Genomic DNA, 17,513 nt, shown 5'->3' with positions numbered 1-17,513 from the left:
CTGCTCCTTATATAGGGAGATGAGGCGGGCAAACGCAACCTTTACTTACCTTTCCATTGTCTTTCCATTGTGTTTAGCTCTCTGTTGTGCTGAATTTTAGATATTGTAAATGTCAGAGGAATTTTTTTTATATGTTCCATCGGCTTGGTTCTGTGGCAATATATGGAACGTGAAGTTGAAATTGCAATATACCTGGTTTTATAAAGCAGGTTAAGAGTTTCATTCCAAAGTGACATATCTGACTGTGTCTAAAAGAAATATTAAATGACACAAGTGCGGAGACATATTGACAACTTACAGGTATGAATGACATGCTGACACATATTGCAATAAGGACAGCAGGACTTCATATTCAGTACAAAGGGACAGTGCAAGATATGCTGGGGATGGTAGACTATACACACAGTGTCACACTACAAAGATACAGTCAACATTCAGTTAATTATAGCTATGTTCATGCAAGCTTCAGGTCATACAGTATGGCACAATACACCTTCCACAGTGTTTCCCAAAATGAGATATTATGAGATATGAGTTGAGATATCCATCATCTGAAAAAACTGACTCCTACTCTTACAAAATGAGAATGAATGTAAAGCACATAATGACTTTTTTGTACAAAACACTTATGTATTCAAGGATACAGTCTGTAACATCTGTGATTTTGAAATTGATGAATGTCAGGTAATGATTTTTCCCATATATTCTATATGGATATATAGTTTTGGAATGAAATCCTTCTATTTTTCTTACTTTTCATTTTAAAAAACTGCTCTTAATTCAATTCATAGGTCAAGAAGTTAATTATCTACTTCCTGATGCATCTTCTGGGTTTTATGTGAACTGTCCTTCACTTTGGAGCGGCACATTGATGTGCTGCAGCTCCATATTTTGCACATTCAGACGCATCCAAAAAAACTCTTTCAAAACCCCTGTGTGTCAAATTGTAACGGCTGTATGAATCATATTTGCATAGACCATAGACAATCCCACACCCACCCACCCACACCCACACCCACACACACACACACACACACACACACACACACACACACACATACCCACCCACCCACCTAAGTTGCTGAATCAATCAGATGGCTGTCACAATAGGATTATGTCTTATATAAAAGCAAGTTGATATGTGCAGAAATAATCAGTGCAGGTTGAGGCTTAGAGGGAGAGAGAAATGGTTTCAAGTGATTCTTAAATGTTACGCATACATTTTATTATCGTTTATCATCTTTCAATAGAATCATATGGTAATGATATGATGAGATTGTGATACACAATTCTATTGTATACATTTCTAAGAATTTTTATATTCTTTTAACTCTGACAAAATAAGGTGTGATACATTTTAAGGAATATTATTTGAAAATTTCAGAGTTTTGTTTGACATAACACTTAACATTATCATGCAGTTCAATGCGGTAAACATCAATCTTATTTTAACTGTGATTTTGCATATGTAAGCCATATCGTGATATATATCGTTATCGGAAAAAAATCCTTGAAATGATTATCGTGAAATGAATTTCAGCCATATCACCCAGCCCTAGCCGGAGGTCCAGGAAACATTAGTGACCCGTGGGTATATGCAACATAAATACAGGTGTCACTTTGGAAATTAGAAACAACTGTCACAGCTGGAGACCTCCTCAGCGTCACATTGCCAGCTTCTGTATCCCTTAGTTTGCCCCCCACCTCTACAGCAACAGTGTTTTCTTTGTTTTCTTTGTTGCTGCTGCCTTTCACAAACTGGGAAATGGGAGAAACGAGATTTGTGCAATTTGACAGTTGGAATAATAGAAAACTCTCCAGCGATGATAGGATGACTCCAAAACATGCTTACATGATATATTGTTGCTTATTGTGGGTGCAGAAGCGTTCCCTTTCTATGACACTAACAATAGCGGATGTACTGTATAGCCTACGCAGCAAAACTGTAGTACTGTTCCTCTCTGTCATGTCTTTTTTCCCTGCATTAGTACTGCAGGATTTCTAAACAGTTCCTCTCTGGGGTGGAGCGGCTGTGCTGTGAAGTAAGCATGTACAGTAAGAAGTGTGACTAGTACAATGGCTTCATCTCCCCCCCAAAAAAATCAGAAAACCAGACAGAGAAAAAAAAATGTCATCATGTAAAGTCTTGTTTTTTTATGGTTTGGCCTTGTGTGTGGGTCACCATGACAACACGGGGTAAACATGGATGTTTGGTTGTGTGTGTGTGTGTGCGTGTGTGTACGTGTGTGTGTGTGTGTGTGTGTGTGTGTATTAGTACCTTTGCTTCTGTATGTGTTTATGCATACGTATCTGCAGTGCTGTATGTGAGATAGAGAGAGAGAGAGAGGGAGAGGGACAGAGAGAGGGAGAGAGAGAGAGAGAGAGAGATTTATAGACAGAGAGAGAAAGATAGGGAGAGAGATAGGGAGAGAGAGATAGAGAGAGAGGGAGAGAGAGAGAGAGAGAGAGAGAGATCTCTGCTGGCTCTGATCTTGAGGAGGCTTGTTGCTGTGGGAACAGACACTGTTTCCAACTCCTGTGCTTTTGCCACGAGACGTTAATTACCACAGAACCTGAATAAACAGAGCAGTTATTCCCATTCAAACGGACATTTCTGACTGGTCTTTTGGCTGGTACAGTACATATGAGGAGGCTGCCTCAGAATATTTGATAATGTCACTGGAAACGAGTATCGATTGAGACTCAGAAAGATTCAGATTCATAACATTGGAGATAAAAGTGAGGCACCAAAAAGTGTTCATTCTATCTGTTCAGGTTCTACAGTTTGTTCACTCAGCTGCTTGTGTGATCAATTACGTGTGTGTGTGTGATAAAACCCTGTTGTCCGTTGACTCTCTTGTCAAATCCAGTGGCCAATATTAATATTGGCCACCATTTTATATTAGATAAAATAGGAATTCTGACAATTATTGATATTGAAATTGTTAAAGGTATCACAGCAAGTATTTGACACGCAGCAGGAGGCCAACTTCAACTTCAAATAACAAACCTTGTTTTGGAAGCTGTTTTAATATGAATATACAGAATACAGAACACATCATATAGAATAACAGATATTCTTATAATTATGAACTTGGAAAGCTGAAATCAATATTTGCGCACATGAACAACTCACAACAGTTGTGGCTCTTCAGTTACGTTCAAGATACGACAGCTTTCTGTTGTGGAAAAAATGATTTATAACTGAAAGCGTAGAAACACACACAGAAAAAGAAAATTCTACACAATATCAAAGGTCCTCTTTTGGCGTAATGGTTTTCTTGCTCTTTTTCTTCTTCTCCTCTTCCCTGTGGAAGACTTTTCCGTCCGACTGCTGCCTCCAACTGATTTTGACGTCTTCAGTCACCCCATTATCCTTCAGCCTCTGTTTGAACTGAGACACAGAAACCTTTATTCCCCTGAATGTTATCACTTAGGTTTTCTTCAGACTTTTACGAAGCACACATGCCTTTATTCAGTAACCCCCTGCTTATGTTTTTTTAAACATTTTCTTCATCCGGATCGTCCGCTGAGCAAGCATGCTCTTTTTTTTTTTAGGAGCCCCCTGCTTCATATTTATACAGTTACATACAATCACACATAGACAATCTCCAGTACAACTACTACTACTACTACTACTTTTCTACTAGTTTTCTACTGTTCCAGCTCCCCCAGAGGTTTACAGCCAGGACTAGATAATACGATGTGCCTAATTGTGCTGTTTTACTGTTCTTTTCACTTCTTTAATACAAGTCTAGTCACAATAATGGTGGCATACAGATATATTTATTTACACTACTGATGGCACTTTCAGTACAGTTCAGCTGCTCTTGATAAAAGTAATAAATAAATAATAATAATAAATAATAATTTGGTAGTGTTTGCATTATAGTTGAATGGTCAAACATTATGTACCTGCTTCAGGATGGCCTCCATCACAGCAGGATCGTTCAGGTCCAGAGAGGAGTCGGTTTTTTTCAGCTGCACTCTCACCACTTGCTTCATCATGACTTTGAAGAACAAACATTTAGTATCAATTACAACATTCATTTTTGGCCAGACAATAATTGACATTCTTAACTATTTTAAAACAAAAAGGAAGAATGTGGTAGTTACATTCTCCAACTGCTCTATTATTTCAGTTACTTTTGGCCAACGATGTTAGCGCTTAAAGAACACAAACCCAATATCTGTATTTGATCAATACCACACTCTAACCTCCCCTATGATTTCATGAACATTATCAACATCAGGAGTGTTCAAATTTATTTTCTTCCCTTTACATGATTTCTGGATTTTCCTCCTTGTTGAGTTTTGATGTCATTTGCATTTTTATTACTCCCTCAGTGGTTTTTGGTTTCACCTGCACAGTTTGCATTTCTTCTCTTCAACCTTTTTCCTTTGTTTTTATCATATCTCCAAATAAACTAAACCTAAACCTAAACCCTGCATTCTAAAGCCAACTGACTCACCGCTGCTGTAGCAGATGAACGTTCTTGTCACATCGCAGTTCCAGTCCTCCCATTTGCCTGAGCTGAACTTTGCTGCCACACAGGCCTCGTTCTTCCGTTTGTTATTCGGTTCCACTGTGTTCCAGTTCCTGAATGAGGATTTACTTCCATCCAGCCACTTCCAGGAGTCTCTGGAAAGGCCGATCCAGGCTCCTACAGGTTCTGCAGGCACCAGCTCCTGTATCTTCTGGTTCTCTGTCGGGTTTCTGACACTGGCCAGGTCGGTGTGGTGCTGCCTGCAGTAGCTCTGGGCCTCAGTCCATGTCATGGACATGTTGATGAGAAGAAATCTCTCAGTCGGCTCTGAAAATAGACTTTATTAAAGCGCTGTGTAGAATTACCATAACATATACCAGTGGATACAATACCTTACGCCAAAGTGGCGTAAATGTGCAGATAAAAATCTGCATCATTTTCATATTATAAATGTAAGCTTTGTTACTCTCTATTCATAGTATTCCCATGATGCATTTCCTACCAATATGGTGCTTTACCATATACACAGCTCATTGGCTGTGGCTGTCATTTGATGATAATCACCTGTTACTTTATTACAATCACCTGTTTTTTCCTACTAAGATGGCCATTTGGTGATGTAACAGAATACTATGAATAGCTGATTGATAGTTGAAGAGTGAATAGTGATTCAACCTATACCCATGGCTCATGAAAGCTTTTACATTTGCTGTTCTGCATACAGGAAGTGACATTTTGTACATTTCCAGCAGCAGCAACAGTGGTTTGTCTGGAATAAACAGAAGAAGAACTGGGTAGTTAGCATGAGCAGTGATAGCCACCATGGTTGAACAGACAGAGAAAAGAGAAACTCAAACTGCATCAACAGAAAGTCTGAGGAAAAAGGGACATTTGATCTCTAGGCGGTGCAGTGCAGAAACACCACAGCAATGAGTGCTTCGAACCAAAGATGGTAACAAATAAAGAACGAGTTTCTTGCACATTACCACTTTAATCACTGTGAAATAGAAATGTATACATATCGTAGTGGCCCAAAATGTAATAATGACCATCATGTAATAACTGCCTGTAATGTAAATCAAATGTAATAAAGCCCATAACATAATAAAAATCCATGATTTTTATTATGTTATGATTTTATTCTGCAAATGACATGTAGTATCCAAATTTACTCCATCTATTGCTGCCATTGCAGCTTCATTCATAAACTCTATGTCAGATAATGTCATACCTCAAAGATGTTTTTGCAAAGTTAATTTTATCCCTTTTTGCAAGGAAAGGTACAGTGAAATATTTGTTTACTTCTTCACAGTATAGATGGTCTACTTGTCAACTCAATTCGAGTGGAGAGCGCCACCCGAAACGTTGCATCATATGATACCAATTAATCAAGTAACTTACACACTAAAGCATTGCCAAAAAACAAAACAACAACAACAACAAAAAAAGCGGATACAAACAGCTGATCTGAATGTAAGTCATGTATGTGTGTGTTTGTGTGTGTGTGTGAGAGAGAGAGAGAAAGAGAGAAAAGAAAGATGGAGGAATGTGAATATGATATAATTTCAGGATTCCACAGTGAAAACATCTCACCTTCGGCATCAAAGCAGATTGGCAAACGGCGCATTTTACAATTCCCATCGTTCCATGTGCCGTCATCAAGCATGACAGTGCAGCGTTCTTCACTTTTCTGGTTGTCCGGTTGACCAGTGTGCCAGTTCCTGAACTCAGCCTCCCCGTCTTTGTAGAAACTTCTGTCTGCCAATGACCACCTCCAGCTGTTCAGGTCATCCTGCAGCCCAATCCAGGCTAGCTGAAAACAATATCTCACTTTAGGACAGTGTTTTCTCTTTGCATAACCTTAATCCTGACATCAAGCAGTTGTTTTCCTTACTGTAACTTTGTAAAACTTAAAGCTGCACCAGGCAAGATTTTCATGACAAAATACACCCGTCTTTTCAGCATGAATCACAAAGTGCTGCTGCAACAGAGAAGAACATCCCATTCCCCCTGTAGATTCTCTCTGTTTGCCCATACTAATTTCTGGTGTCGGCATTGTTGCAGGTGGGAAATCTCCTCGGCACACGGGACAAATCAAAACTTAAGAGCAAAATATGAAACTTTCTCCTAAACAGCAGCGAACGAGCATGGCCTCACCAACAATGGTTGAACATGCTGCAAAAAGATGTTTTTTTTCACTTTCTCTGCCTTAACCCGTCTCCAAGAAGAAGAGATTTAGGGCAGAGAAGTGCAGCGTTTACTGACGTCACGTTACATGATTTCTGGGTAATGAAGTCCTTCAAACTTTCAAAAATTGAAACGGTTAACTCTCGCTGCCACTTTCGGCTGCCAATATGCGAAGTTGCCTAGTACAGCTTTAAAGTTGACCAATGGAAAAAAAAGCTTTGAACAGGATTATCTCACAACAATCATTGCCTGAAAGAATAGTTTTTGTGTCTCTGCTGACAGACTACAGTCTAGCATCCCTACAACGTATTGAGGCAGACCAATCTTGAAACTATTTCAGGAAACATTTTGGAAAAATGCTGTTAAAGTTTATCGTAGTAACCCTGTCACTAAAACTGCTTAAAATAATTTTCCTTTAAGGCATACAGCCAGTATTTCCAAGATCAGTTTGAATAGATAATGTAAGGTTAAACTTTTCAAATTGCCTCTCATCCATCAGTTACATGACGGTCAAATATGGCTTTGATTCAAAGAAAGACAAAACGGAAGAGAAAAGTCATAGAAATCACATTCTTATCGTTAAAACTGCTCAGTTTTTGTAAATCCACTATGTCGTTGAGTCTCTTCACATCCTCCATGTTGTCGAGAGTGGCCAGGTCTGTGTACTTCTCCCTGCAGTGTCTCCGTGCTTCAGTCACGTTCTTTGGCTCATAAACGAAATGGTACTGACGGTACGAGGAGACGGCACACAGCCCTGCGATGACAGACATGCAGATTAATTAGATCTGAGCTAAAAGTGTTTGAATATAGTTTCATATTTTAGCATTTTATGTCAGTGTCTTGAAGTGCGTGTGATTGGTTTTGGCGCTGAAACTACTTCAAAAGTGGATGTTACTGAAATAAAATAAATCAAGTGCTAGAATATGTATTCACTAAGGATGGGACGATATATCGAAATTCAATGTATCGCAATACAAAAAAGTGACGATACGTATCTTGGGGCAGAAAAAATAATCTTGATATTAGCTACAATTTATTCTGTTGTTGTAATTACAAATTAGATGGTTTGCCACAATTTCACAAGCTCTCCATTGAAACTATATTATTTGCACTTTGTAATGACATTTTTAAATTGATGTTTACATTCTAGCAAGCCAATGCAGTTGTTAGAGAGGTTTTTTGGGAATTAAACACAATTCTGCACAGTCAGACTTTGTTGTCATTGAACTTTTATGTATTACATCGTATCCTGGTTGTATTGAATCATGAACACCATATCTCGTATTGAATCATATCATGAGATAAGCATATTGTCCCATTCCTAGTATTCAACTGCCATTTTGCCATTTTCCACTGTGTTAACCTATGCATTAATTAATGAAAATGTATAATAAGTGTACCATAAATCCTCCTAATATGTAAGGTACTCACAAGAGTTTAGAAATGCAGTGTAATATATATTCAGTGTTACTACATATATGTTTATGGTAGTAAGACTGTTCCAACTTAAATCAAACTGTATACAACACTTGCCTGATACAGCCAGGATGCTCAGCAGTATCTCCTTCATTATGTTCTCTGTCTCTCTCTCTGTCTGTGACTTCAGATTCCCAACTGTGAGGCAGTAGTTGGTATATATAGCTGGTAGCAATATTGCCTATTGGGTTGTTCATTAACTGCTCACCTCACTGTCATTTGACTTTATGCAAAGAGGCTACTGGGGGAAATCATCAGTCTCTTGTTAATGACATTTTATAATAAATATATTATACCATGTCATGAGATTTGGGACCCATAGATATTTAGTGGGGTTAGACTGATGTTTGCCAAGGCCAATAATGGCCTTTAAATAAATAGTAGAAATTAGTCAGTTATGTTGTCAGCCTCCAATATGATGGAGGCTCCTACCTGACCACAGCGACTGTATATAAACACAGCCTATAAAGCTGCAATTAAATTAATTTTCTTTGCACAGTTTATAAATTCATTCATCTAAATCTAGTCTTTGTTTCAAGGCAGTGATGTATCCCAGAGTTTGTTGGATCACCCTGCCGTTGTCATTTTTCGGTATGAAAATGGAATAAATTTAAAGATATTGTTTGGGGACAAAAAAAGGACAAATTGAAAGATGTTGTTAGCAGCTTCAATACAAAAATATAGCTGCAAGCGGCAATTGCAGGGTCCAGGCACAATTTGAAAAGACAGAGAGACAAAACATTACAGAAGGTAGAAAGACACACACAAAAACTGACATGTTCTGAAGATCGGACATACAGTCTATTAGTTATGGCTTAACACCAGCTTTTGTATTGACCCGTGACTTCTGTCAAGTTAATCTTTTCATTGCAGCCACATTGAAGTTATTCACAACAGCCAAACTTTCTATTACTTGTTGTTCACGAGTAACGACAAGACTGGATTTGAACCCACAAGCTTCCATATGAAAGGCTGATGCTTTACCTACTGAGCCAACCACCTGTTATAGGTTTACTGAGGAGAAACTAACTAAAGGGAGAAGTATTATGATACTGCAGCCTATGATTGACAGATTGACAATGCTAATCACTTTATAGAACATTGTAGTGCCCTCCATTAACAAATAAAACTATAGTAAGTCACATGGGCCAGAAAACTGCTCTCTATGGGTTGAAAGGTGTGGCCACATCCCAATCAGTGATGCCAATCAGGTATTTTGCCATTGACAGATGATGTCAAACACCTGCTTTGAGTTTTCTGCGCTGTGTGATTTAGTGTTGATTTACTTTTCATTAAACTTCAAAATGCTCACAGTTCATCAGGGACTTGAACTCACAACCTTGCGGTCCAAACACCTGCACTTTACCACTATGCCAACTTTCACTGTGGTGTGCTACAATCAGGAAACAAAACAAAGTGATTGGTCATAGGTGATAGTCCAACCCATATTGAAAGTTTCAGAAAGAATATTATAAGAAGTAATTATTTGTTAGTAGTTATAAGAAGTGGATTTAACAGGTGAATTTACTGTATTAAGGCAACATAGCCTTCGCCTGGATTCAATGGTCAGTCTATTATGGAAAGAACATATCGCTGTTGTTGGGTAAAAACCTCATAACTCCAATTTTTATGATTTTCATGTTTTCACTCAGTTGAAGGATTACTTCTCAGTTCTTCTGTGGGTTGGCCTTATGAAACCTTTCAAAACCTGTTGGATAATGTCAAAAATGCGTTGTCATCAAGCTAAAGCCAAGGCTTGATATTATGGAGATACAAGGTTTTCACCCGACAGTGACTGTATGTTCACTCAGGATGTAGCATTTGTGGACAAGGCAGCTGTGTGTGTACTGTAGTTTGTACTGCAGCGGTCTCTTGTTGTTCCTCTCTTGTTCTGCTGTGTACTGACTCACTGCTCCCTCTGCTGTCTGGCTGTGTGAACTGCATGTTGGTAACACCAAGGGGTCACGCTGGCTGACCTCACTGAGAAGAAGAAAGGAAAGTTTGGCTGTGCTTTTGCTTTTTTTGGGGGGGGGGCGGCTGTGGCTCAGGAGGGGGAGCGGGTCGTCCACTAATCAGAAGGTCGGTGGTTCGATCCCATTTGCTGGTTCACTCAGTCCACAGAAACACAGGGTAAAAGTGTGTTTTGTGTGGGTGGATGGTTCATCTCTGTGTGTTTGTGTGCCTCCCCTTGCTGCTGCTTGCTTGTGCTCTTGCTTTTTTGCATGACATGTGTTTGGAGTCACTGATCAGTGTGTGATAATCATCATCATCAGCACTGTTATTGATATCATTTGCAAATTCATCTCATTCTCCCCCCGCACCTGGTACACCTTATATCACTGAGTTTATGAGATCTTTATCAAACATTGCATGTGTTTCCTGGAAGACAAAGGAGGAAGGGAGACTCGCTAGTCAAATGAATCAACAAACAGTTCTATTTTGGCACAGACCCCAGGGAGATTTTAGAGGTTAAAGGTGCTGGGTGTAGCATTTTCACATCAATTAATCATTAATTAATTAGATACCAATGCCCTTGTATCAAGACATTACATTTCAAAATATGTTTTTTTGAAAACAATGTCTTAAGTAAATCTCCAGCCAGTAGTCATGTGACCATGTTTCTTTGGGGGGTTTCTAGGAGGTTTTGTCAAGATATTTGTGGGGAGAATTCTCATAATATAATCATCATCATTATACATTCATTTCATTTGTCTGCAGTGTGGTGTTGGATCCCCCTGTTATAAAGAGGAGATTTTATGCATGTTTACATGATATAAACCTGCATGCAGACCTGAATCAAGTAGTATTTTGAGATAATTCACACAGGACAATAAGATTAGACAATCACATGACAGTTTTTTGAAAGTCAATTCTTTTCTGTGACTGACACTATCTGTAATGTCTTGAGTTGCTAATTGTTAAAACAAATGCCAAGAATTATGTACAAACACTATTTGACTCAGGTCTCAGGCAGCATGTTCTCACTGTGACTTGGTCTATCCAGAAACTTTAAAATCTATGGTTTTATAGTATTCACAAAGCAGGACAATTAGCCTCATGTCTGGATCGACAGTGGTGCAACTCCAACCAAAGAATCACCCAAGCATTCTGGTTTTTTGTGCAACTTCACACTGATTTTCTATTTGCCAGCTGCTTTTTAGACATTTTCAATCAGTTTTCAATGGTTTGGCCTCTAGGCCATGAAACATTATATACACCTGGGAAATAATTTCAGCTGCCACACACACATTGGACTGTTCTACCGGACAGTTATGGTCTAAAAATAATTAGTCTACAGTGAAGTTTTGCAAGCAACCCCTGTTGCTCAGTTGGGTCTTTCATGTAATAGTTTCAGTCGACTCTATGATCCTTCATGGTCAAGAACGCAGTTACTGGTGGTGTCCTGCTAATATCTGATATACTATATCTAATTTTCCCATTGTTTTTCTCAAAATTGACATTTGACATATAACATATTTCCAAACCATTAAAAAAGTTTTTATTAAAAGTCAAAAATGCATGGGAATCAATGGGAAAGTCAACCTGAAAAGTTAACTTTTTCAGCAAAACCAGTTTCCTTTACGGCACTGATACTGTGACGTACAGATCTCTGACAGCCAGGCCAGCAGCGATACGACAGCTCCTCTGCATGTCAGATTTAGGTGAGCTAAAGTGAAATAGAATAATACAAACTGTATAATATTGGTGTATGTGATGCTTTTCAAGATACTCAGAGATACTTTACAGCAACAGCAAAACATCTGTGACATAACATTACATTTTTGAGAGAAAAATGAACGTTTTCTGTTGTGGAAAAAATGATTTATAACTGAAAGCGTAGAAACACACACAGAAAAACAAAATTCTACACAATATCAAAGGTCCTCTTTTGGCATAATGGTTTTCTTGCTCTTTTTCTTCTTCTCCTCTTCCCTGTGGAAGACTTTTCCGTCCGACTGCTGCCTCCAACTGATTTTGACGTCTTCAGTCACCCCATTATCCTTCAGCCTCTGTTTGAACTGAGACACAGAAACCTTTATTCCCCTGAATGTTATCACTTAGGTTTTCTTCAGACTTTTACGAAGCACACATGCCTTTATTCAGTAACCCCCTGCTTATGTTTTTTTAAACATTTTCTTCATCTGGATCGTCCGCTGAGCAAGCATGCTCTTTTTTTTTTTAGGAGCCCCCTGCTTCATATTTATACAGTTACATACAATCACACATAGACAATCCCCAGTACAACTACTACTACTACTACTACTTTTCTACTAGTTTTCTACTGTTCCAGCTCCCCCAGAGGTTTACAGCCAGGACTAGATAATACGATGTGCCTAATTGTGCTGTTTTACTGTTCTTTTCACTTCTTTAATACAAGTCTAGTCACAATAATGGTGGCATACAGATATATTTATTTACCCTGCTGTTGGCACTTTCAGTACAGTTCAGCTGCTCTTGATAAAAGTAATAAATAAATAATAATAATAAATAATAATTTGGTAGTGTTTGCATTATAGTTGAATGGTCAAACATTATGTACCTGCTTCAGGATGGCCTCCATCACAGCAGGATCGTTCAGGTCCAGAGAGGAGTCGGTTTTTTTCAGCTTCACTCTCACCACTTGCTTCATCATGACTTTGAAGAACAAACATTTAGTATCAATTACAACATTCATTTTTGGCCAGACAATAATTGACATTCTTAACTATTTTAAAACAAAAAGGAAGAATGTGGTAGTTACATTCTCCAACTGCTCTATTATTTCAGTTACTTTTGGCCAACGATGTTAGCGCTTAAAGAACACAAACCCAATATCTGTATTTGATCAATACCACACTCTAACCTCCCCTATGATTTCATGAACATTATCAACATCAGGAGTGTTCAAATTTTTTTTCTTCCCTTTACATGATTTCTGGATTTTCCTCCTTGTTGAGTTTTGATGTCATTTGCATTTTTATTACTCCCTCAGTGGTTTTTGGTTTCACCTGCACAGTTTGCATTTCTTCTCTTCAACCTTTTTCCTTTGTTTTTATCATATCTCCAAATAAACTAAACCTAAACCTAAACCCTGCATTCTAAAGCCAACTGACTCACCGCTGCTGTAGCAGATGAACGTTCTTGTCACATCGCAGTTCCAGTCCTCCCATTTGCCTGAGCTGAACTTTGCTGCCACACAGGCCCCGTTCTTCCGTTCGTTATTCGGTTCCACTGTGTTCCAGTTCCTGAATGAGGATTTACTTCCATCCAGCCACTTCCAGGAGTCTCTGGAAAGGCCGATCCAGGCTCCTACAAGTCCTGCAGGCATTAGCTCCTGTATCTTCTGGTTCTCTGTCGGGTTTCTGACACTGGCCAGGTCGGTGTGGTGCTGCCTGCAGTAGCTCTGGGCCTCAGTCCATGTCATGGACTTGTTGATGAGAAGAAATCTCTCAGTCGGCTCTGAAAATAGACTTTATTAAAGTGCTGTGTAGAATTACCATAACATATACCAGTGGATACAATACCTTACGCCAAAGTGGCTTACAGGACCATAAATGTGCAGATAGAAATCTGCATCATTTTCATATTATAAATGTAAGCTTTGTTACTCTCTATTCATAGTATTCCCATGATGTCACATGCATTTCCTACCAATATGATGCTTTACCATATACACAGCTCATTGGCTGTGGCTGTCATTTGATTACAATCACCTGTTATTTATTACAATCACCTGTTATTTTCCTACCAAGATGGCCATTTGGTGATGTAACAGAATACTATGAATAGCTGATTGATAGTTGAAGAGTGAATAGTGATTCAACCTATACCCATGGCTCATGAAAGCTTTTACATTTGCTGTTCTGCACACAGGAAGTGACATTTTGTACATTTCCAGCAGCAGCAACAGTGGTTTGTTTGGAATAAACAGAAGAAGAACTGGGTAGTTAGCATGAGCAGTGATAGCCACCATGGCTGACCAGACAGAGAAAAGAGAAACTCTTCACAGTATGGATAGTGTACTTGTCAACTCATGTAGAGAGCGCCTCCCGAAACGTTGCATCATATGAATACCAATTAATCAAGTAATTTATTTCTATTCACACTAACGCATTGCCAAAAAACAAAACAAACATCAACAAAAAGCTGATTCAAACGTATGTAAGTCATGTATGTGTGTGTGAGAGAGAGAGAGAAAGAGAGGAGAACTGAGATGTAGGAATTTGTTTATGATATAAAAAATATCTCACCTTCAGCATCAAAGCAGATTGGCAAATTGAGGTTTATACAAGGCTCATCGTTCCATGTGCCTTCAGCATACATGACAACGCAGCATTCTCCACTATCCTGGTTGTTCGGTTCACCAGTGTGCCAGTTCCTGAACTCAGCCTCCCCGTCTTCGTAGAAACTTCTGTCTGCCAGTGACCACCTCCAGCTGTTCACGTCATCCTGCAGCCCAATCCAGGCTAGCTGAAAACAATATTTCACTTTAAGACATTGTTTTATCTTTGCATAACCTTAATCCTGACATCATGCAGTTGTTTTCCTTACTGTAACTTTGTAAAAGAGACGTGCGGCGTTTACTGACGTCACGTTACATGATTTCCGGGTAATGAAGTACTTCAAACTTTTAAAAATTGACAGTTATCTCTCCCTGCCACCTTGAGCTGCCAAAATGTTGCCTAGCACAGCTTTAAAGTTGTATAGTTATAATAAATAGTTATAGTAAGTTAAAATAAATTCACCAATGGAAAAAAAGCTTTGAACAGGATTATCTTACAACAATCATTACCTGAAAGAATAGTTTTTGTGTCGTATTGAGGCAGAACAATCTTGAAACTATTTCAGGAAACATTTTGGAAAAATGCTGTTAAAGTTTATCGTAGTAACCCTGTCACTAAAACTGCTTAAAATAATTTTCCTTTAAGGCATATAGCCAGTATTTCCAAGATCAGTTTGAATAGATAATGTAAGGTTAAACTTTTCAAATTGCCTCTCATCCATCAGTTACATGACGGTCAAATATGGCTTTGATTCAAAGAAAGACAAAACGGAAGAGAAAAGTAGTAGAAATCACATTCTCATCGTTAAAACTGCTCAGTTTTTGTAAATCCACTATGTCGTTGAGTCTCTTCACATCCTCCATGTTGTCGAGAGTGGCCAGGTCTGTGTACTTCTCCCTGCAGTGTCTCCGTGCTTCAATCACGTTCTTTGGCTCATAAACAAAATGGTACTGACGGTACGAGGAGACGGCACACAGCCCTGCGATGACAGACATGCAGATTAATTAGATCTGGGCTAAAAGTGTTTGAATATAATTTCATATTTTCAACTTTCAACTTTCAACTTTATTGTTATGTGTATTAAATACAATGAAATACTTGTGCTCTGGCTCTCTCTGCCTTAACACAAAGGGCACACCATCACAAAACCAACAAAAAAGAGAAAGACACTACAGACCTACATAGACTATGTACACAGTGCAGTCGTGTGTATACATTATATACACAATATACAGTACACGATAACACATATTATACAACAACAGTGTGCAGTGCATATAGGTGCATCAGCTGTTCAGCAACCTGACTGCCTGTGGAAAGAAACTGTTACCGAGACGGGTGGTGTGTGATTTGATGCTCCGGTAACGTTTTTTTTAGATGGAAGGAGCGAGAACAGAACATGAGCGGGGTGGCTGGTGTCCTTAATGATGTTTTGGGCTTTCCTTTTGCAGCGAGTGGTGTAGATGTTATGAAGTTGTGGTAGTTCTGTGCCAATGGTTTTTACTGCTGTCTTTACAGTCCTTTGTAGCAGTCTGCAGTCCTGAGCAGTCAGGTTGCCAAACCACACTGTGATACAGCTTCAATAAAAATATTATTATCAGTGTCGGGAAACATTAACAATCTGGTTATTAATGTCTATCTATATCCAAACCACACTGTGATACAGCCTGTCAGAACACTCTCTATGGTACAGCGAAAAGTTCACAAGAGCTTTGGTACTCATGCCAAAACTCTTGAGACGCCTCAGAAAGTAAAGTCTCTGCTGTGCTTTCTTGAGGAAGCAATTGTTGTTAAGAGACCATGTGATGTTGTCTGCGATGTGTATATCAAGAAATCGTTCAATCATTGATGGAAATAAGAATGTGATTTCCTCTGATCTTTCTGAATTCAACAATGATTTCTTTTGTCTTATTGATGTTTAGAGAGAGGTTGTTATAATGGCACCATATGGTTAGATCTTCCACTTCCCTCCTATAGGCCCTCTCATCACTGTCGCTTATTAGTCCAATCACTGTGGTGTCATCTGCAAATTTTATGATGCTGTTGTTATATTTGGCAACACAGTCGTGTGTAAACAGACTGTACAATAGGGGACTGAGACAGCGCCCCTGAGGCGCGCCGGTCCTAAGAACTAATGTAGATGAGTGTGTTTTACCTATTCTCACAGTCTGGGGCCTGCCTGTCAGGAAATCAAATAGCCAATTACAGATAGAGTTGCCGAGACCAAGACCTCTGAGTTTCAAACACCAGTTTGGATGGTACAATTGTATTGAAAGCAGGGCTATAATCAATAAACAACAATCTGACATAGGTATTTTTCTTTTCAAGGTGTACTAAAGCACTATGCAGAGCAAGTGAGATAGCATCATCTACAGATCTATTAGAACAGTAGGCAAACTGTAATGGGTCAAGGCAGGAATGCATTTTAGCATTTTATGTCAGTGTCTTCAAGTGCGTGTGATTGGTTTTGGTGCTGAAACTACTTCAGAAGTGGTGAAAATGTATAATAAGTGCACCATAAATCCTCCTAATATGTAAGGTACTCACAAGAGTTTTGAAATGCAGTGTAATATATATTCAGTGTTACTACATATATGTTTATGGTAGTAAGACTGTTCCAACTTAAATCAAACTGTATACAACACTTGCCTGATACAGCCAGGATGCTCAGCAGTATCTCCTTCATTATGTTCTCTGTCTCTCTCTCTCTGTCTGTGACTTCAGATTCCCAACTGTGAGGCAGTAGTTGGTATATATAGCTGGTAGCAGTATCGCCTATTGGGTTGTTCACTGCTCACCTCACTGTCATTTGACTTTATGCAAAGAGGCTACTGGGGAAAATCATCAGTCTCTTGTTAAAGACATTTTACAATAAATATATCATACCATGTCATGAGATTTGGGACCCATAGCTATGTAGTCGGGTTAGACTGATGTTTGCCAAGGCCGATAATGGCTAAATAGTGGATATCAGTCAGTTATGTTGTCAGCCTCCGATATGATGGAGGCTCCTACCTGACCACAGCTACTGTATATAAACACAGTCTATAAAGCTGCAATTCTTTGCACAGGTTATAAATCAATTCATGTAAATCCATTA

At 38.8% G+C, this 17,513-nt stretch overlaps 2 protein-coding genes across 2 annotated transcripts in view; one reads left to right on the top strand and one right to left on the bottom strand.

Annotated features, from left to right (window-relative positions):
• The window catches only part of cacna1db (calcium channel, voltage-dependent, L type, alpha 1D subunit, b), a 144,004-nt gene that overhangs the window by 62,020 nt on the left and 64,471 nt on the right, over window positions 1-17,513 (top strand). The window lies entirely within an intron of this gene.
• LOC139640886 (macrophage mannose receptor 1-like) lies at window positions 11,674-17,155 on the bottom strand. The gene is made up of 6 exons (XM_071515078.1): window positions 17,063-17,155; window positions 15,208-15,392; window positions 14,381-14,600; window positions 13,248-13,589; window positions 12,691-12,785; window positions 11,674-12,169 (listed from the first exon to the last, which is right to left on the bottom strand). Exons 1-6 carry the CDS (start codon window positions 17,097-17,099, stop codon window positions 12,026-12,028), a joined length of 1,023 nt encoding a protein of 340 aa, XP_071371179.1. The 5' UTR covers window positions 17,100-17,155; the 3' UTR covers window positions 11,674-12,025.

This window comes from Centroberyx affinis, unplaced genomic scaffold (genome assembly GCF_046629955.1).
Source record: "Centroberyx affinis isolate AG114_WGS23_722 - 3 ecotype Tasmania unplaced genomic scaffold, CSIRO-AGI_Caff_v1 ptg000302l_1, whole genome shotgun sequence".
Taxonomy (NCBI): domain Eukaryota; kingdom Metazoa; phylum Chordata; class Actinopteri; order Beryciformes; family Berycidae; genus Centroberyx; species Centroberyx affinis.
The sequence above is the reverse complement of the archived record's forward strand: the minus strand, read 5'-3'. Positions and strand labels throughout refer to the sequence as shown.

Coding starts and splice junctions, on each gene's coding strand:
- LOC139640886 (XM_071515078.1), bottom strand. CDS start 17,099: ATGAAGGAGATACTGCTGAGCATCCTGGCTGTATCAG. Junction 14,601..15,207: donor GCAGTTTTAACGATGAGAAT/GTGATTTCTACT, acceptor TATTGTTTTCAG/CTAGCCTGGATTGGGCTGCA. Junction 12,786..13,247: donor GTTCATCTGCTACAGCAGCG/GTGAGTCAGTTG, acceptor TGTTCTTCAAAG/TCATGATGAAGCAAGTGGTG.